At 38.3% G+C, this 22,005-nt stretch overlaps 1 protein-coding gene across 12 annotated transcripts in view; it reads left to right on the top strand.

The window, feature by feature from the left end:
• MYBPC1 (myosin binding protein C1) overlaps nucleotides 1–22,005 on the top strand; it is a 76,091-nt gene that overhangs the window by 14,480 nt on the left and 39,606 nt on the right. For 8 of the 12 annotated variants that reach the window (XM_065658232.1, XM_065658233.1, XM_065658235.1 and 5 more), the window contains exons 2-10: nucleotides 6,175–6,207; nucleotides 9,135–9,176; nucleotides 13,447–13,479; nucleotides 13,841–13,876; nucleotides 14,799–14,834; nucleotides 17,419–17,523; nucleotides 18,894–19,042; nucleotides 19,380–19,497; nucleotides 21,114–21,165. In XM_065658232.1, coding sequence (XP_065514304.1) covers nucleotides 6,175–6,207; nucleotides 9,135–9,176; nucleotides 13,447–13,479; nucleotides 13,841–13,876; nucleotides 14,799–14,834; nucleotides 17,419–17,523; nucleotides 18,894–19,042; nucleotides 19,380–19,497; nucleotides 21,114–21,165 — 604 coding nt within the window. The remainder of the gene's footprint in view (nucleotides 1–6,174; nucleotides 6,208–9,134; nucleotides 9,177–13,446; nucleotides 13,480–13,840; nucleotides 13,877–14,798; nucleotides 14,835–17,418; nucleotides 17,524–18,893; nucleotides 19,043–19,379; nucleotides 19,498–21,113; nucleotides 21,166–22,005) is intronic. The other 4 variants (XM_065658234.1, XM_065658242.1, XM_065658239.1 and 1 more) reach the window with 2 other exon arrangements.

The following is a 22,005-nucleotide window of genomic DNA, read 5'->3' on the forward strand; positions in this document are numbered from 1 at the left end:
ATTTCTTCTCCCGTCTCTACCTGTTGATGCATCACTGGATTATGACACTTTTAATTGTTGAAATATAAAAACAATTTCAACTTCAATGAACATGCCGATTTGTTCACTTTGTTGCCATAAAAGAGTGTATTTAACCTAAGTTTGCTGTTTTCATGTCCAGACAGAAACAGACACAGCGAGCCAAAACAGGCTCTATCTACACCATCTATCTATCTACGCCATCATTACCAGAGGAAACAGAAAATAGAAATACATTAATAAATTGATCAGTCTGGCTCCATTATACTGTTGGCCACAATAACAGTCATCTAGGCAGCCACCAAAGAACCACTGCTTATTCACTTCAGCCCTTTAGAAGGAATTTTGCTCTCGGGACCTAGGATTGAATCTTGCTTAGAATAGTTTCTGTAGGTTTATTTTAAAAGTAACATAGAAAATGTCCATGGCTAATAATAAAAAAAAATTATGATTATTATTGTTGTTGTTGTTATTTCAGCTGGTATTATAGTTTCCTGCTTTCACTCACATTGGGGACTGTCTGTGGAAATTGCATACAAATCAGATTATTTCTCTGTGGAGAACCGAGACTCATGAGGCAGCAGGCAACCCTGTCTGCAGAACGGTGTTCAGCTTTTGCAGACTGCTGGGTACTCCGCTCTTTACTCATAAGAACAGTATTTACTTCAATTTAAGTCCACTTGACCTCCTTTTTGACTACAAGGGACTTTGAATCAAGCCCTCTGTTTCCCAGCTCATTTAATCTGGGGTTTGCTAGCAGTACTGTTTGAAATGCTTATCGTGCACTGGTAATCTCTATAGGTTGATGAGCAAGTTCCTGTCTTCCAAAAGATGAGGACATGGCTTTTAATCTCATCACTGGTGCCACTGTGACTCTGTACTGCCCTGGGTGAAGTGACCCATAAAAAAATGGTCAAACAGTTTTGAGACATTTATTCAGAGCACTTTTTTTTTTGCAGGGAATGTAAGTAATACTGAAAAGAAGCAGCTTAACTGCTTTTCTCTGCTGACAATCTGGACACGAGGTCTGCTAAGCAGCTGTTCCACATCCTTGGTCCTTCCCTGCCCACCTGTTTCAGTGGAGCACCTACGCCAGGAGAAAGCCATGTGCCACAACGGCAGTTCTTGTGTCTTACAGGGGCCATGCACAGGGGACACCTTACACACAACAACTGCACAAGGGCTGGAGTGAGCCATGCTCTCTCCCCAAACTGGCATTTTGTCTATTTTCGTCTGACTAGCAGAGTCAGCACTTTAGGAATGCCTACGTAATAGTTATATTTGTCTGATCCCTTGAGGCTATGTCCGCAAGCTTAATCCGCCTACTAAAATTTGACACAAGTTGACAGGACTTTGTGACAAAAAGCATTAAGTGACCATCCTTATGCTCTTTGACATATGAAAGTCATTTTAATATGCTGCTGTTACACAGATAAATACCATACCTGTATCCATGATGATGCAGCTACAGTCCTGGTTTCCCTTTCAGGTAAATGGGAGTAAGCCCTCTGGTCAGACTGAGCGAGACCCTGAATCCCTTGGCTGTACAGACCAGAGTTTTTGTTGGCTTATAACAAATTTATATCTAACTGCAGGGAGAAATTAGTGCAGGAGACTTTCCTCCTCCTTGCTGTGAATGTTCCAGCCTAGTGATGGTGAAATGCTATCTTTAGAGTTTGTGCAGTTATTTTCTTCACCTAAGGGGAAAAAAAAAATATATATATATACATTTCCAATATCATTGAGAATTCCTAAGCCTACCCCAAACAAACCTGGTCATGAGTACAGAGTCACAAGATGAAAAGGGTTATCCAGCCAGACCTCTTTCCCAGTAGGTTTGCCGATAACCTGTAGCTCTCGAATGGTCTGAACTGCAGGTCTCCAGAATACTTTGCTCTAAGCAGAGTAGTAGAGTAGGACCTGGAGACTGTTTTAGAACTGTCAGCATGCCTCATTATGTTTATACTCCAATATGAAAAGTAATATATATGATGTCAGGGAATTTATATGCTTGTTGCTGTCACAGAAGCCAGTGGAAGTGGGAATTTAGAGCCCTTGAAAACTGGCCACCACACATAAGCACCCTACCAGTTCCCTGCCAAAGCTTCTTGTAGTTATTGCAGGTCAGATGTCAGTGCAGCCAGACCTAAAATGGAATTGAAATTTTAAATAATGATAGTCCCAACTTAATACTATTGTTAAGCATTTCCGTAACTTTAGCACATAGGTAATCTCATGGAACTTTTTAAAGCTTAGTTATCTAGACACATAGCAAGAGATTTTAAGTCTTATTTTATCTGAAAATTTGAACATAGCAAATGTGGAACAGTGATGGAAAATTATTGGTAATGGGTCAAGTTGCATCTCCTGCTGATTTTCAAGAGTGTATGTGTGCATGTATAATCATAAATCACAAATAAATATGTCTTGGCTCTAAGTGCTCATATCCTATATCAAACTGGATCCTGAATGCATCTCATGACATGGCTGAAGCATGAAAGCATTTCTGGAGATGTTATCTAAGCGACAGTTGTGCTTTTACTTTACTTGCTAACTACACTTCTTAATATACTATCCATTCTGAGTAGCCATGTAGACAGGACTGTTAATTTCTTCTTTTACTGCAGAATTATATATAGCCAGCTACTTTACAAGTTTCACAGACAATGAATAACACAAGATCTGTGTTTAGCACCACACAACCCCCTGAAATGCAACATTCTTGGCTTCTTAAATAAAGAACTGAAGAGGTGGTTACCTTTTGTCTTAGAAACTGTGAGACAGAAATTAACTTTAGTTGCTTAGTAGAAGGCCCAGTTGACATTATGGTGTCAATCCAGCAGTAACCGGACCTTCAACAGCCTCTTTCCCCTGTAGCTCAAGAGGCATCATTACAACCCAGAGAAGAACATGTCTTCTCCCAAGGGGCTGAGGAATGCATACTGGAGGCAACATGTTCTCCACTGCTGGCCCCCCTGACAATGCTTCGACAGAGCACCATAATAGGCAACGGGGCTGTGGGGAATGGCATCTGGGGACTCCAGCAAACATGCCTCCTAGGGACGGAGCACAACCGTAAGCTGCTGGTTGAGTTCATAGAGCCCTTTCCTGGCTGACAAGCCTGTTGCAGAGGTCAGCCAGAGAGGGCTATCATTCTTTGGGGAGGTGGAAACTACTCAGTGCTATAAATGGTTTTTTTCCTGGCTGTCCTCAGGAATGGAACTATAAGCCAAGCATGACCATGAAAGTGTTCGCACATGGCCAAAAGATTATATTGAAGTATCTCCCATCTTTTTGCCACCCCCAGTGCCTGGAGCTCTCCCCCTTCCTTTTTTCCTCCCACACCATACTGCAGGTCTCTTCCCTGAGCTCAGTTCTTGCCTCAGTTTTCCTAGCAATAGCCCAAACTGCCTTGAACTATGGTTTAGGAAAGAAACCACTGACTTCTTCATCTGGCTTCAGTCATCATCCATCATAGAATTGCAGAATAGCTGAAGCTGGAAAGGACCTCTGGAAATTGTCTAGTCCATCCTCCCTCCTAGGAACAGGGTCAACTAGAGTAGGTTGCCCATGACATCGCTCAGGTTTTGAATATCTCCTTGTATGTCTGCATGTATGAGATGAAGTTTGGACCACAATAATAGTGTTTCAGGTCTGATCTGTGCTGTAGATTTTGGCTACATCTGTGCCTACTGCTAAGTAAGACAGGACTGGAAAGATGTGTGATTTCTAACCAACACTACTTTGTGATGAAGCCACAAAATACCTTTCAAAATAAAACACGAACTCAAGGCAAGTCCCTCAACAGGCTCATAACCATTTCATCTGAATCAAAAAAACCCCAAATTGCTATGAACTTAAGTAAAGCCACTTTATTATTATCAGACTCTGTGTCTGTTGGCCTTTAATATACATTCTCCCTTTTATTCCATATGTTAACTGCTGTGACCAGAATGTACAGCACTGAGCTTTTTCCCTGTAGTGAGGGATTCTCTTTGGACTCTGCACAAGGATTTGTTATAGCATTCACATATGTAGCTGGAAGTACCTAAACCATATCAAATTCATACACTCAGCTTAAAAGTGTATTTATACAAAAATTATTCCTCTCTTTTAAATATTAAATGGATTTATTAAGAATGAGAAGTATGTTTTATTTATATTTAGATCTGAGTGCAAAGGAATAGCCTTACCAGAATTTCTGTGTGACAGAAATTGAAACTTTTTTTCCTGAATATGACCTGAGGTGGGGTCCCAAAGGTTGATACTCATAACATGACAAAAGTCAGTAAAGGCCATCTACTATTATAGTTAAGGATTTTGACCTTTTAAGTCTTTGCTTGTTGCAAGTAGTTGACCTACAAGTCAATGCACTATCTCCAATAAATATTACTATTTTCAGCCACTCTAGAGTCCTAAGGCTTTTACGTGTTGAAAATAAGTTTCCTTTAATGTTTCAAAAATAAATTCTATCAAGTTGTTCTTATGTTTTTAGATTGAAGCACATGTCATGCCAAAAGGGTAACATTTAAACAAAATACAAAGCTTAGTTTCTGTCTCACACATCTGAAACGGATGAGATTTAAGTTAAAAACCATGACTGAAGAAAAGAAAAAAATAAATGTACTGTAGGTCTCAGGCAGAATAGCTAAGCTGATTTTTTTACTTCCTGCTTGCAATGAACACTGAAATCTAGATGCAATAGTGTGGTGAAAATGAGATAAGGGTCTCTGGATTCTCTGTGCATGATCCTCTCAGTTAATGGATTCATTACACTTCGTTATTACAGTCATGTCAGATATTATTCCAGTTGATGGAAAGTTTGTGTAAACATACGATATAATCTGATGGAAGCATATTGGTGTGGTAAATTATACATTTAAACATAGGCTCAAGAGGAGGTTTAGATTGCATATTAGGAAAAATTTCTTCACTGAAAGTGTTGTCAGGCATTGGAACAGGCTGCCCAGGGAAGAAGTGGAGTCACCATCCCTGGAGGTGTTTAAAAGCTGTGTAGATGCAGCGCTTAGGGACATGGTTTAGTGGTGAACCTGGCAGTGTTAGATTTACAGTGGGACTCAATGATCTTAAGGGTTTTTTCTAATCTAAATGATTCTATGACTCTGTGAGTATTATATCTGTCCAGACAGAATGAGTTCAGTACCCTGACTGCACAGAGCATAAGCTTTATGCTTTATGCTTTATGGTTACATCTGGGCAGGAACAATCCCAGGTTCCAGTATAGGTTGGGGAATGACCTATTAGAGAGCAGTGTGGGGGAAAGGGACCTGGGGGTCCTGGTGGGCAGCAGGATGACCATGAGCCAGCACTGTGCCCTTGTGGCCAAGAAGGCCAATGGCATCCTGGGGTGTATTAGAAGGGGGGTGGTTAGTAGGTCGAGAGAGGTTCTCCTTCCCCTCTACTCTGCCCTGGTGAGACCTCATCTGGAATATTATGTCCAGTTCTGGGCCCTTCAGTTCAAGAAGGACAGGGAACTGCTGGAGAGAGTCCAGCGCAGGGCAACGAAGATGATTAAGGGAGTGGAGCATCTCCCTTACGAGGAAAGGCTGAGGGAGCTGGGTCTCTTTAGCTTGGAGAAGAGGAGACTGAGGGGTGACCTCATCAATGTTTATAAATATATAAAGGGTGGGTGTCACGAGGATGGAGCCAGGCTCTTCTTGGTGACAACCAACAGTAAGACAAGGGGTAATGGGTTCAAGCTGGAACACAAGAGGTTCCACTTAAATGTGAGAAGAAACTTCTTCTCAGTGAGGGTGACGGAACACTGGAACAGGCTGCCCAGGGAGGTTGTGGATTCTCCTTCTCTGGAGACATTCAAAACCCGCCTGGACGCCTTCCTGTGTAACCTCACCTAGGTGTTCCTGCCCTGGCAGGGGGATTGGACTAGATGATCTTTCGAGGTCCCTTCCAATCCCTAACATTCTGTGATTCTGTGATTCTGTGATTTAGGCCTCTGACGACGTCACTCTGAAGATGCCATGTGTTGCATGTGTGAAAGCAAACAAAATCTGAGAACACCATTAAAATATTAAATGAACCCAAACTATCACTAAATTCAATAAACACATACCAAATATGTCAAAAATATTTGTTTTTCTTGAAGCTCAATAGCTCTCTTCTTTTCTCATTTTTCAGAGACTGAAACTGAAACTGCACCACCACCTCCAGGTTAGTGTAAAAAACACTAATTTGTGCTGTAACACTAACAATATTTGCGTGATCTAGATACTGCATAGTCATAATATGATTTGCATCCATTGCCTCTTTGAAAGTGAGGGGACAATAAGAAAAGTAAGAAGGCCTGACCAAATAAGACATTCTCACTTCACTTTGCCTGAATGTTGATTTTTCAATCTCAATTTTTGTTTGCAAGAGAATGTTTGTGTAATGCTGCAAACGTCCTTCAGGATAGAGGAAAGGGATGACTGCTTAAATTCTGTGGCTAAATAGTGCTGCCTTCTTTGATGCTGAATGACATCTAATTATCAAAATATTCCCTTTCTTTTCTCCTTGAAGGAACACTGTGAATAAAGTAGATAGAATCAGGCATGGGATTAATTTGACCTAATCTGAAGATTAGGTATCTTGTCTTTGTTCAACAGTGCTTTACCTCTAATCAGTGGAGCAGATCCTGGGTCATACATGCTCATTCAAAGGGCATTTCCTGGATAATCTATGTAAAATGTGACTAGATGACTATGTATTGGCAATTGCCCTGAGGTGTCTAGTTGTCTAGACTGGACTGGGTGAATAACTTCCAGGAAGCCAGAGTTAGGTGAGGTGAAACACATTCATAAGGACTAGGGCTTCAGGTAATGCTGAAGCTCTGTGGAAAGTTGCTTCATTTTCTTTAGTGGGAGCTGGAAAGTTAGGTAAGCCTTTGCCTTGTCAGTTTGATTTGTGTTGAGTAACTTGAGTTATATTCTCATATGCTGGTTAATACATATATACATTACGCATGTCTGGTTTCACCATTTGGTGAGTTTTATTCTCTGTGTAGCTAGCTAAACAGCAATACCGAACTGTTTTAAGACATTTTTGTTTAAATGATACAGTCTTTCATCAAAAAATGACAAAGTCTGAAGGTAGCAGCATCATTTGGCACAATGAGTTTCACATTTAAATATCTCATAAATTATTTTCATGTTAGAATGAACAATTTCATATTGCACGTATTTATAAGGAAAGTTAATTGATATTTCATTCTTGATGCTTGATGCTTGATGCTTGATGCTAAGGTCTGCACAGTTGATATTTAAGTAATTAATTTCAAAATATTCACACTGAGATTCTCGTCTGATATACTTTGTACTTGAATTCATGTTCTTCATCAATTTTAAATTTTAGGTAGAACTGAAACTGCTTTTTGTAGACAGAAAGCAAGAGCATACTTGAAGCATTATACCAAAACCATCTATCAAAGTTTTCAAATAAATAACATCTTTGTTTCTGTTTAAATACACAGGATTAAATACTAAATCACTCCTATAAGCCACTTCCTTTTCCCCATACTTCTACTTCTTCTGTAAAACAAGTAGGGTATCAGTAGGCCTATATGGTCAAGCACAGATCAAATTGGGATATTTCTAAGCTAGAAGTGCCCATCACTTCTCCTAGCTTCCTTCTGCCTGAAAGAAGATGCTGCCTTCTTGGATTACCAAGTGCTATCACACAAAGAAGGAAGTTGGTTGTTCAAGAATCCAAAAGCTATAACATATAAATAGTTTATTGGATATAATCAGCATCTTGAAATGCAATGGGAAATTTTTGGGAAGTCACTGTAAGAGTTCCTTCTAGATCTCAAAGTCAAGCTGTCAGGTTGGTATACATAGCCCTGATGAGATTTTCAAATGGGAGTTAGACACACTACCACCTGCCAAGAATAGTGAATTCTCTAAGTTTCTAGAGGGAAAAGAAAGTGGTACTGTAGCAAAATTTCCACTAAAAAGGAACGAATTTGACCATCTGGCCAAGATGGACAACCTGACAACTAAAGCTCGGAAATTTGAGGAATCCAGACAGAAGCATCTGGGAGCCTGTCACACTTCCAGAATCTGGACTTGTCATCCAGATTTCAAGTTTTATCTTCATAGTTACCAGGACTATACACAAGTGAACAAGAAATTAGGATAATCATAATATCAACTGGCTCTTGCAGATGTTTTCTCCATGGCACAAAAGTTATCTTAGCTCCATCTTGACAATATTGTTCCACTGACCTTCATACAAACCCATGTTGTATCAGGCAGTTGACAGGTAAGTTGGCCACGGAAAGTATTTATTCATAGGCAACACAATATTGAGTGTTTGCACTTTCAAGACAGCACAATTCACATGATTTGACAAGTCTCTGAATGGCTTTGTATGCAAATTGAATGACAGGGAAACAAAGAGAATAGGAATCCTACCAAATCCTGAAATAGAGAAAGTGTAACCATTGTTATTTTGTTGAAAATATAGTTCAAGTTTTCTCATACATATGAGAACAAAGGTAATTCACGTTCACCTCCTTGAAGTAGAGGACAAGCTGGCAACTCAAGATCAAGATCAAGAAAACTAAAACCAAATAGGTTAGAAAAGATAATGATGATAAAGATGATGATGATGATGATGATAAAGAATTAAGAACATCCTCAATACACTCTCTCTGTGGTGTACTTTGTTTTACGGATTAACTGATTATGGTAATGGAGCTATGGATACCATTAATATTTGGCAATATCTCATGTCTGAACCAATTCCCTTCAAATTAACAATGATATGTAACTCATTTCAACAGCTTTTGGAAATAAGCCCAAGAACAAGAGACTAACAACTGCTACTTCTAAAGAACCCAGTATTTTTCTTCCACTGAGTACTGGAACATCAATCTCACATGGCTTGTTCAAAATATAGAAAATGCATTGTTATGCACAGTGCTGTAAAATGCTTTATGGAATTACATCTATATATTAGACACGTATATCAATAATTCTTTAATTTTGCTTTTTTTCAATACTAGCAGAACATAGAATATTGCTGTATTTTTAATGCTGTGTAAGTTTTTCTTTTTACTTTAAGATCCTCTCAAAAATATACTTGTACTTCCTACACAGAACAAAAAACACCACAGGAGGGTGGAACTGGAAAGGGTAAAGGTGAGTCTGAAATCATGTTTAAAAAATGGACAGTAAAAAGAACATTACTAAATGCTGTTCTGATGCTGGATTGCTTGAGCTTTAATTCAGAATTTTGATGCCAAATTTCAGAAGTGTGATGTGAAGCTTCCTGGGTCCTTTTTCTGCATGACTTATCCAGTGCAAGGAAATTGTGATACCTACGATTATCTTAAAAAATGCTGCAAACAGGACTGACACTTTAGCAACAGTATTGATAAAGACTATTTAATTAATAGATCAAACTTCAAGAGATTTGCATGAGCAGAAAGCCACGTTTAAGTAAGCCTAAATGTTGACACTGACCAAGCTTGCTAAAACTCAGACACGATGCACATTGGTAGCTTTAAAAAAATTTTAAAAACCCCACAACCAAACATGGACAATCTCCTGCTGTCATTCTGTTCTACCACAGAAACTTGATATTGCATGTTCTGTCTTTCAGCAAGGTCCAACAGATTTTTTTAATCTGAAAAAAAGAAATCTCACATTCATCTTTCTCTCCCAGCAGTTGAGCTCATTACAAGTTCAGAAAAATGTCTTTGGGGATGGTCTGCTGTGAACAAACACATAACCATTCCACTAGCAATGCATGCAAAAATCAGCTCCATTTTTAATATATATTTTTGTGCCGCTGAGATTAGACTCCAGCTCTGTTGGCAATTCCTCTTTCTACAAAGATACATTTTGAGGGAACTGGGCCAAATTCTTCTCCCTTTTTGTACTCCCTGCCAAAGTAGACTTCAAACAGCTCATAATCTTATTTTGAAATGAATAATCTCTTTTTTTTTTCTTCATTCCGCTGAAAGGCTAAACCAGACCAAAACATACTTACAACTGAAGTAATGCTTGCTTTTCATTTGGCACGGTTCTGCTTTTCCGTGGCAAATCAAGAAATGCCCTGCTTGAAAATGTATTCGGATTTTGGTCTCATCTAGACAAAATCTTTCCTTTTAGACAGACTGGATGCATACTTGATACTTGCAGATTTATTTGGCAAAGAGTGCATGGCTATTTTTCTCAGCAAAGTCAAAATACAAACACTGAAAGTGTGTGATTCAAGTACTCTTTTGGAAATAAAAATGCTGAACCAGGATTCATTGCATGTTATTTCGCCAGCTATCTTTGCATTGAGCAATTATTTTGACATACGAAATTTTGTGTGAGTAATCAAATCTGTCATCTTCAAAACGGAAACACAGTTCAGGATTAATTTGCATGCCTAATGATAGGAAAAAAGATGAAGGTCTTGCCTCAAGCTATTCCAGCAGTTAGTTCTGCTTGCTTTAATTTCAATGTGAGAGAAATGTTTGTTCCCAAAATGAACATCAATGGTGTTTTCCCCACCGCTTACAAGTCTACATTTTACTGAATAAAAAAGAAAACATGGTAGGTATCTTATCAAATACTTCTATTATCTTTGTATACATTGTTATGTTTCTGGTCTGAATTTAGTGAAGAACACAGGTATTTCCTCAGGGGAAAAATGCATTCTTGGTGCTTACACTGTCTAGGAGGATTTTGCTGCCAAAAAAATTGTTTGAGATCTTAGTGTGGGAGGTATTTCCAGTTTCAGTCCGTGGTGGCAGCAGCCACCTCAGTAAAAATTCCAGTCTGAATACCAGTATGTAGAAAGAATGGCCTTCTGCCATGGTCCAGTGAAACTGTCACCTCTGCAATGCAATATAGATGTTGTTGCCAGACACTCAGTAGAATTTTTTAAATTAAGTATAGTGCAGTGGTTCCTATCAGCTCCTGTTTTGTTGCAGAGTATTGCCAAGTAAGGGAAAGTATATTTTCTTAGAGTCATCATTTCATGTTTGTCTGCCAGAAGAAAATCTTTATAATGGTGAACATAATTCACAAAATGGGAAAAGGTCCCATTTTTCCAATCTGTCCTAAGTCATTTACACTAGAAAACGAGTGATTCAATAAGGAAGTGAAGACAGAAGCAGCTAGAGGTTAGCTTTTGTATAAACTATTTATAAAACTGTTTCTGTAGCTTCAGAAGTAACAGATTTGGGTACTTCCCTGAATGGGGATGAGATGGGAAAGATTTCATATCTGAATTCCAATGCAATTCCACAAAGCCTGTGTGTTAGCAGTTGTGATCTCTTTGCTGATAATTTACAAGACACAGCACATCGTAGGAACCTGGAACAGCCCCTCTCTGCAGCATAGTCAGGTTGTGCTGGAACCTGGCATCTGGAAAAGAAAGCTTGGTCATCCACATAAACCACATAGTCCATAATTTTCACCTCATTTCTAGGGCAAAGTTAATGGCAGAAGTTAGGAAGATAAAGTATACCTATCTGTGTGTCTGTTTTACTGTTCTCTTTCTTTTTAGTAGTTATTGTCTGTGTGAAATTACATATTTATGTCCCTTTATGTTCACTGTATAGTTAAGAAATAGAGGACAATGTGATAAATTCGGTCATCTTGTGGTTATTTCATTGTAAATCAGAGACATAAAAATAAATTTTTTTCGCGTACATTAACCTTTTACAGCATTTCCGGTTTCAAAAATATATGAAGGAATTTATAAAAAAATATCAGGTTATATATGATCATCCATTTTATTTTCAGGGGAAAAAGTGACTCAGCAGAAATCCCACCAAATTTACTACATTATTTCATACTCATTTGATTTACATTCTTCTGCCTTTGTTTTTAATTTTAGCATTATCATACATGTTGAATATTGTTATAATTGTATTCCCCATTGTTGGAATAATAATTGAATTTTAATATCAATTTGCTCATTCCTTTTTTTAGGTCACATCCAGCCATTCAGAGAGCTACTAAAATTTCTACTTGTTTTACTGATATCTTTTTCTCTAGAGTCCATACAACCATCTACTAAAATATTTGCATGTTCGCATCCTTGCATTTCTCCAGATTTTACTTATCCATTCATCTCTCTACTAAAACTTCCATTGCTGTATGTATATACTTCAGCTACTATTTCCATACTGCCAAGTCCCCTCGACAGGTCTGCTGAATACTCTTTGAAAATCTGACATTATTATTACTGTGCTTTCACTGAAAATCAACATCTTCAACATCTGCTTATGTCATTGGATGATGCAGGTGATGCAGGTGTTAAGAACTCTTCCACTAAACAAATTATTTTTTTCCTATGAATAAGAAACCATTTTTGTAAGATAACACATTAATCCTTGATACGTAGGCCTGCCTTTTACAACTGACATCCTCCTCCCAAGGGGGTTTTAAAAAGAAGTTTGAAGAATCATTAAAAAGGAATGAGTAAAATGTTACAGCTAAGTAGTTAAATTCTATTAACAGACTTTCAATTAGCCTTCAGTGATCAAACGAGCATAAAAAATTCATATGACCAGTATTTATAAAAATGCAACTATATTGTATATGTGGTTTTGTTATAGTTATTACATTTGTCTTGGAGAAAATACAGACTAATTATAACTTTAAGGTCAAAATCAAAGGATCACTTCAGAGCTAAACTTTGATTCTGGAAACACAAATTGAAAATCTAAAAAAGACCCAACAACTTTTTAAAAATGTGGGTTAATATTTTTCCAAAGTTGTTCTTGTTCAACTGTCTTTTCCTCCACATTGAAATGTTCTCCACATGATTTTCTGACACTATGTAAAAACATGTTATCTTTACATCACATATGTATTAAATCCTAAATATATCTAGTTTATTCTAGCCTTTCAAATGCCACAGCAGTAATTTTATTTTTTTTAACCATTAGACTTTTAAGACACTAAGATTTTCTACATGTTTTTATCAGAGACTGATATCTCTGAAGTTTAACATCTGAAATTCAAAGAGATGTAGGAGACTCTTGTAAAGATGATAGTCTTTATGTTATTCTGGATTTCTAGTAACCATGATTACAACATTTCAGGTTTAAAGCAAATTTCAGTTTTTTTAAGCTTTGGATTTATATAACTATAGACCTCAATGTACTCTATGAGGGTAAACATTTTAAAATACCTGAATAACAATTGCTTCCAGTGTTTTAATACCTAATGATGGTCAACTTTTAGTGTAATTAAAGGGAAAATCCAGTGTGATAATAGTTTTGTCCTTATTTTAAATTATTCTCCTATAATATGGTAAAAAATTAGTTGTTTCTTCCTTGCATTATAAATTAATATTCTAAGGCAGAAATTACGAAGTATAAATACAGAGGACTATTTATAACTGTTGCATTTCTTGATTTAATGATGCTGAATGCATATATGGTGCACATTTTGATTGCAGACACGGACATCAGAGAAATGGCATCTTCCTCAGGTTAGATATGTGATTGGCCTTGATTTCATTGTGGCTTTTTTGTATTTACTGTGGATTACATCTCTAACAAACAGAACCACTCAGCAGCTTTCATATAAACTCATGATTTAATAATAGATCACAGTCCACATCTCATTTTTCTTTTACTTGCTTGAAACATCAAGGTTTACCATTTCAGCTACTGAATTATGCAAAGCTTTCTTCATCAGTTTGAAGCTTCCATTGTGAATGCTCCTGACTATTAAGATTTCTTTCCCTTTCTTTTGCAGGTTTTATGTTTTCACATAGTTGTTTTAAAGCAGATGATCGTCTGTGCTTTCAGTTTCTTTATGTACTTTTTTATTTGTATTTCTTTTTACAGATGAAGATGACACTTCACTTAGTACTCCACCAGCAGGTTAGGACTGTGATAGTGCTTTGTGTGTATGTATGTATGTATGTATGTATTTTTCTCTTGACTGTTAATGAAGGAAGAGTCCAAACCATTGGACTGAGACCAAAACATAGTAATTAGAGAAGAAGTTTTTTGAAGTGCCCTACAGTATATTCTTCTCTGTTCAGAAGTACAAGACTTTCATACCAGATAAATTCCTTTCCAGTCCTGTCTTGAGGTCTTTCTTAGAACTTCTGCCACTGGAATTCAAAACATTGGTTAGCACCTCTGAAAGCTACTCCAATTATCTTTTCCTAACAACAAATATGGAGTGAATTTTTAGGAGTAGTCTTGAGAGCAAATTCCAGAATTACAAATAAAACAGATGTCTTATGACTTCAAAACAGGTTTATCCACATAATTGCCTACAATTGATATACAGTAGTAGCGGATATCATTGGTACAAGCTAAATATATAAATAACATTTTAAATCACAAACCCTTAAAATTTAATTTTGACCATTTATCATTATTTTGTCAACCTAGATAAATAAATAGACTATTTAAATAATCCAAGGTACTGTCCCCTCAGATAAACAGTAAACAAAATAAATTCATCTGTTATCTGGAACGACATAAATCATGAAGAAAATGTCAGCTTCACAGAACTCTTCTAACTATGAACTACTAAAAAGTAAATCTTGAATGGGAAATAAAATAAACTAATTTAGATTTTCTAGTGAAAAGGAAGAAATATTTCTGAGTTTTTTTCCCAGCTGTTCACTTCCGTTTTCTGGTATTCAAGTAGTTCCTCATGGGTATGGTCCTAAGTATCTATTGCAATCTTCTTGCATGAAGAATCAATGTTCTTAAAATGCCAGTGATCTGAGGTCAGTTAAGACGTAATCTCTGAGCTGGTGTCACCTTAATTGCTCTTCCCTTTCAGATGGGATGTCTAAGCCAGCGGAAAGAAAAGATTCAGGTGAGACCTCCTGAAAAACATGACAAAACACTCCAAAATTTACATAATACAATTATCATTATTACTTTATTTCTTAAAGATAATATTTATTTTCATTGTTTATACAGTATCAAACTGTAACTGTTGAAATGCTTTTAAGTGTCGGAGCAAATAGGTTTCTAGCAACTAAACCAGGAGTAAGAGAAGGCTCTGCTGCACAGGACAGGACTTGTATCAGTATTTCACACATACATACATACCTATCTATCTATATCTATTTCCATATAGATAGATACACAGCTATTCCCTTCCTCCTCAGCCTACAGGGTGACAATGACTTCCCTGAATCCCCCACACAGGCCTCAGGAAACTGTAGGAGAACGGCTTCTTCTCACAGCTCCAAGGACGGTGGGGAAAACTTAGCAAAAAGTCATAACCTCTTTCTTCCTACTCTGGCAGGTAACGCACACTGCACCCACTTTTTGTGGTTTCAGGATTTGCAGCCTCTGGAACAAAATGAGCAGCAGGTACTTCAACCATGGTTATTGACCTGGCATAGCCGCCTATGCCAGCCCCCTGCAGCAGCGTCAAACCCACGTTTTGTTCTGTTTGTTTAATAAATAGGAAAATGTTAATATCTAAAGGTGGTGATAATATTTAGGTGTTATTTTATGTGATACCAAATTAATGATTCCATGTAAGCTTCTTCCATTTATTAATATGCTTTTTCCATTTCATCCTGTGGTGTGTTAGGTTTGTTACTGCACATGAGCAGTTCCTGTACCAAGCATTGTCACATCATTTTATTCACACCAGTAACTCTCATTGTTCTTATGTTTTTTCCATATACTCACCTGTTATACTGGCATAATCTAAACATCTAGATTATAGAAAGAGTATATATAGATGTGTATCTATATATATTTGTGTTCATGTATGTCTGTGTATATGTTTTCATAGACGTGCCTATACATGTGTGTATATACATGTATGTCTTTACCTGCAAGAAATATTGTACAAGCAGACATATACAGAGGTGTTAGGCACACTACTTGTAATTCACTGAAAGACTGAAAGGTAAAGATTTTATAGCAAAGCTGTCTAGCATTTCTACACCTTTTAAAAATTCTTAATAGACTTCAGGATAATAAAAACAAATTGTTTGCATTTTCCTGTGGTTGTCGTGAGTTGTGTTGCATTCGCAAGCGATGGGAATTTTCATGAGTCGAAAAGGTTTCTGTGGCAGTAAACTCTACCTAGTAGAAAGAATTCTGACTTCTGGCAAATTAGTTTCTATTGAAAATACTGAGCAGAGAAAGGAACTTTTCATTTCAAGACCAGGGTTTGACTAAGTAAGAAGAGAATGGTTCCCCATTCATGCTAGTTATGAAACCAAAACCAAAAGAGCATCGGCTAAACTATAAAAAGCTACCTTTGTTTCTGAAACAACTAGAAGTTCAAGGGGAACAAGGGAGATGCAGCTCTGATTTGAAAGAGACAGATGGCTGTGTTAATTATAGCTGTACATTTCCATATTCGCTCTGCTCTTCTGTACTACCGTGGCAGCACTGGCTTTACTCACTTTCCCTTGACCACTGGCCATAACTCCTCAAAAAAAGGAGATGTGGCATTTGGACTCTGTAGTTTCTCATTTGGAATATGAGACACATGCTTTGTCTCTGTGTGGCAAGGGAGCAGGTAACAGACAGACATTCGCTGCCTTTCTCTCCCTGCCTTTTCTGTTAGGAATCAGTTTTCACCACAGTTTTGCATGTATTTATCCAAGATGTAACTGCATAGCACAAAGCCAGGGCTGTTTAGGTAAGCAGAAAGACCAGAAACGCACAGCTGTGCTGGCACAGTTCTCTGCCCTGGGGAAACCGAACACTTGCTGCTTCTCTCAGTACTGTTGTTCCATCTCAGTTCCAAGATCTCAGTTTCCAGAAGAGAAGGTGATCTGTGTGAATATGTGACACAATCATTTCCATCTGACAAACTATTTCTCTGTAGCACATCAGCCTATGCATGGGGCAGAACGTGGTATTGACTGATCTCCAAACTTGCTGCTTCTGTCATGGTAAAAGAGAACCAAGTTCAAAAGTCTGCTTCATCCCTGCCCTATTTTGTGGACAATGAGGGAAAACTAGCTTGTACAATTGACTGGGTTTGGGTTTGAGAGAGACCCACTGAAACTATGCCTCATATGTGTTTTGTTTGTGCTTAGAGCTGTTTGTGTTTTCAGAACCTCCATCTCTTCTGAAAAACAAAGAGCTGACCTTTGTGCATTGCCTCTGTAAAGCACCCATGGTTGAATGCTGGTGCCATTCGAGTTGCTCAAAACCCATCTTGGCTGATCAGGTTCCCCTCTCTTTCTCCCTGATAGTTTCATTTTCTGTCACCACAGAGGCAGTGTTCTTGCAGGAACTGTACACAATGTGACACCCAAGCAATGGATGTCAATGTGAACAAAAACTTACATATCTTTCAGGACATCTGAAGAGGGAGGTAATAGGGTTAGAGAGTTTAGTAAGTTCAGGTAAGTGTATTTTGGAGGGAGTAAAACACACTCAGATGATTGACATTTCCCTCTCTCTCTGCATCTCAGTATGGTCTCTTGGAGAAGGAGCTCCAGAAGAGACAGAAAAACCTGATGACTCCCAAAGATCCACTTTATTTGTCGAGAAACCTCAGAGCGGTACAGTGAGCGTTGGTAAGTACTTAGAAACAAAATCAAAAGCCACTTCCAGACAGACTGAGGCAGAGCCAGGAAAGGTATGTGCAGTTCCTGTGACTCTCAGCTTCTGCCCTCAGCTACAACCACTTCCACTGATTTTAGTTGGATGTGAACTCCACTCTTTGAAGGCAAAAAAGACTATACAAAGATAAGCAAAAACCAATTGTTTAATTCAAGACAAGCTCAAAATCTAACAGTTTACTGAGCACAGTGGGTAAGAGGTAGAGTTTCTAGAGAAGAGAAATGGTTACGATGATGCTGTTGGCTATACTGTTATTGATATGTGAGGAAGATCTTCCCAAAGGGCTGCAGTGTAGCTTAGAGATTGTTGGGTCAACTCTTGTACCTTACAGCTGTGTGTAAATTCGCAAGTAGACTAATAGAAGCAGCTCTGTAGGGAAGATGATAGGGTCACCCCCGCCATAACCATTCTGGGGGATTTACTCTGGACTAGCTCTGGTTTAGTCCAGTGGTCTGTATACTTATGAGCAGTCGAAGTGCGGGTTGTAAACTGTCAGAGCACAGCTTTGGTTTTAATTTCACCCCAAAGGAACTGAGATCAAGCACTGTGAGGACTTTCTGTATTGTGAAACAGAGCACGGTAAGCTGGGACCGTGAGGAGGTTCACTTCCAAACCGCAGTCCTGAGCCATATTATTGTGGTAAGGTAGCTGCACCCTAATTAGGGTAGCAGAAGTTCAGTACAGGCTACTTGATATGTCTGTTGTGTACTTGGATATACTAAGACGTGATCAGATGGAGTTATTTTCTGCAGGCCTACTATTTTTCTCAGTTTCTGAGTAGAAAAAGAGCATTGAGGAGGATTTATTTGGAAAATAAATATAAGGAGTTAGCTGTGATCTCCTCTGGAACCCAGGAATGTTAGGATAGAAACTCAGCAGGGGCTGAGCCCTGGCGTTCTTCAAATTGAGCTAACTTTTATTATACCATTCCCACATTATCATTTAGAGAAAATTCTTCTCAGCTTAAAGAATTAATGATTGAAATGTCTGAAGAGCTCCAGGCTGTCTTTTCCAGACTGGAGTTTATTCAAGTCACAACTGCCTGGTACCTAGGAACACTTGTGCTTGTTCTAAGTAAGGAAATTCAAATGTTGTGAACAATTCACCCTGTTTCTTCGTGTCTCAAACTCCACGTTGACATGGGCAGAAGGCTTCCAGACCACAAATCATTAATCTCTGTAACACTGCAGTACTTTCACAGCCTGTGTGACTCCATCTAATTTTTGCTGTCATGGTAGAGCAATAGTAAAAGAAACTAGTATAGACATGACTGACCAACCACGTGTTCCTCAATGACTACCTTATTCTTTTCTCTTTTTAAAAGGTGGGAATATTACATTTATAGCCAAAGTAGAAGCCAAAGATCTTCTCCGAAAGCCAAATGTTAAGTGGTTTAAAGGAAAATGGATGGATCTGGCCAGTAAAGCAGGGAAGCACTTGCAGCTGAAAGAGTCCTTTGAGCGTCACACTAAGGTATGTCTTTGCCTTTTCTTCTTATGTGGGTAAAGCTCCAAAGGGAACTTAAGGATCAGTTAAAAACAATAAGCAGAAACTAAAGAGCATTGGATTCTAATGCTGGTTTCCACATGCAGAGTTCAGTGATGATCTCTGACCTTGCACAGAAGCAGACTTCTCTGTTCTCCCAGCATAAGACAAGTAGTGGTTGGGAAATCAAAGTTTTCCATTTCTTTCCAGAGTCTTTTATTAGAGTTATTTCTTGGTCCTCATTTAGGTCTGAAAGACTAATATTTAACTTCTGCTTTGTGCAAATGTATCCCCCACATTAATTAAAATTATGTTTGATTTTTAGATTCACACATTTGAGATGCATATCATTCAAGCAAAGGAAAACTTTGCAGGGAACTATCGCTGTGAAGTATCTTATAAGGACAAGTTTGATAGTTGCTCTTTTGACCTTGAAGTCACTGGTAAGATTCCACTTGTGTCTATAAAGCTTTATAAAGACGTTGGGTTTTTTTAACCTGAAATGGCACCTAATTCTGTTCAGAACCTTTAAATGAAGTCATGCTTAAAGAGAACATTTTCAGCATAGAGCTCAGAGAATTTTCTTATGTGCCTGTAATTTATTGTTTAAATGAACATCAGGATAGACAGCATGTGAGACATTTATCCAAAAATTAGAAAAACTGGCAGATAAAACTAGTATTGAATTCAAATCAAGCTCTGGTACTCAAGACAGAGAGCTAGACTTAGACCTATTCAGAGGGCAAGGCTTCATCTGGCAGCATCTGAGCAGAGGGACACGGAGAGGTCATGGCTCACTGGTGGTTTGCATCCTGATCAGGAATGGTATTATCATAGTCCAGAAACCTATTTCCTTCACTCTTCATCAAAATAAAGAACAACACAATGTGAAGAGCACTGGAGTTGTGCCTTTGTTTACTTCTGTGTTATATGAGGCCTTATTCTGGCAAATGTTAACCTGCAGGTTTACCTTTTCCTTCAAGAGCAGCTCTGCCAGCCCAACAGCGTGCATGTACCCACACGATCAAACTGAGAAAGATGGACATCTTCCAAATGCCAGGGCCACCAGCCAGTGGACAAAATAGTTGTTCACCCTCATAAAGCAAGCATACTGAATGGCCTAAACTGGACGGTTTATTCCGAGAAGACCTTATTGCGGCCTTCCAGTACTTAAAAGGGGCCTATCAGAAAAATGGGAACAGACTTTCTAGCAGGACCTGTTGCGATAGGACAAGGGGTAATCGTTTTAAACTAAAAGGTGGGAGATTCAGGCTAGACATGAGGAAGAAATTTTTTACAATGAGGGTGGTGAAACACTGGCCCAGGTTGCCCAGAGAGGTGGTCGATGCCCCATCCCTGGAGACATTCAAGGCCGGGCTGGACGGGGCTCTGAGCAACCTGATCTAGTTGCAGATGTCCCTGCTCATGGCAGGGGGTTGGACTAGATGACCTTTGAAGGTCCCTTCCAAACAAAACTTTCTATGATTCACCAGTAGGGGGAAGCTGGTCACAGTTAAGGGGACATTTAATGGCTAACTGACAGCCCAAAGGGCACACATAGGTGTGTGCATTCAGAGGTCGGGGAGGCAGGGACCAGCCTGGCTGCCTCCAGTCACTGGCTGTAGATCAGAACCATTTAATCTGATTCAAGCTGGCACAAATGGGTAATTCACATGAGGGGCATTCATCCTTGCACCAAGAATCAAGATGAGTCTGTAGTTGTAGAGAAGACTGGCTCTTTCCTCTGACGCTGAGCATGCTGAGAAAGTGCAAGGTCCAAGCAGGAGAGAAAGCATAGGGATTGGGAAGGCAAAAAGGCCAAAGCCTGCGTATAGGCAGGAAGGGGATGTGAGACAGATAGTAGTTTAGAGAAATGCATGAATTAAACTTAGCTTAGCACTGAACAGCTTTGCATTCATCAAAACTTAATGCCAAAGGAGCAGCACAAACTGTGCTTGCTTAGCAGGAAACAGAACAAATTTTATATGCCAAATTACACTGATTAGATAAATTGATTTCAAATTATGTTTTTAATTTGTACGTTACTGTTATTTCATAGAATCTTCCCAAGCTGCTCCATCCATTGACATCAGATCTGCTTTCAAAAGAAGGTAACTTCAAAGAATGATCCTATGAAGCTCCTCAGTAATGGATGCTGGTAGCAGGCACAGAACTTGCATCAGTCTTGACGGACAATTGTATCAAGTACTTTAAAAAGTGTTTATGTCAACAAAGATCAAAGAAGTGGGGTTTAGGGTAGTTGTTAGTGGGTAGAATGAAATAATTACAACATATACACAGTGAAATTACAGTGTCATTGCTTTAAGGGAAGATGGAAAATTTAAGACAATTATATACATGTTTCTTTAGAGGTTCTTAAAATCGTATTTCCATTCACTAGAATGTTCTACTGCATGTTTCCTGAAAGTTGTCAGCTACAATATGAAAGTTCCTGGTCTCAATCCTGTACTGAATACAAGTAGAGAGAAAATTTACGCTGGTTTCAAGAATATAGGATCTGGCTTTATGTTGTCTTACAGTAAAAAAATGTGTCACAAGGCCATCACTACAGAAAAAGTAGAAATAATATATTGCAGAGGATGCAAGATAAAGCATTTTGTCTTAAGTTTTGTTACCTTTGTGATAAAATAGCAGTTCAAACCAGTATAGATGTAATCTTCGTATTTTATGGAGAAAATTGTCTTACAAGGACAGAAATATTCAGAATGAAAATGTTTAACAAACAGAAGATTTTTTGTTAATTTACACATACAACCAAAGCTATGATTCAGAAGTAGCTGCTTTTATTTAGAGGGATTTGATTTAAAGAGTAAATGCAAAATATATTGCATTCAAGGTGCACTCCTTTCTTGAGTACATGTTTAAAAAACTTCAACAACTATTCTGCCCAAGCAGATAAGGGTATCTGAATATTTTCTGATTTTAGAAGT

Source organism: Caloenas nicobarica, chromosome 1 (genome assembly GCF_036013445.1).
Source record: "Caloenas nicobarica isolate bCalNic1 chromosome 1, bCalNic1.hap1, whole genome shotgun sequence".
NCBI lineage: Eukaryota > Metazoa > Chordata > Aves > Columbiformes > Columbidae > Caloenas > Caloenas nicobarica.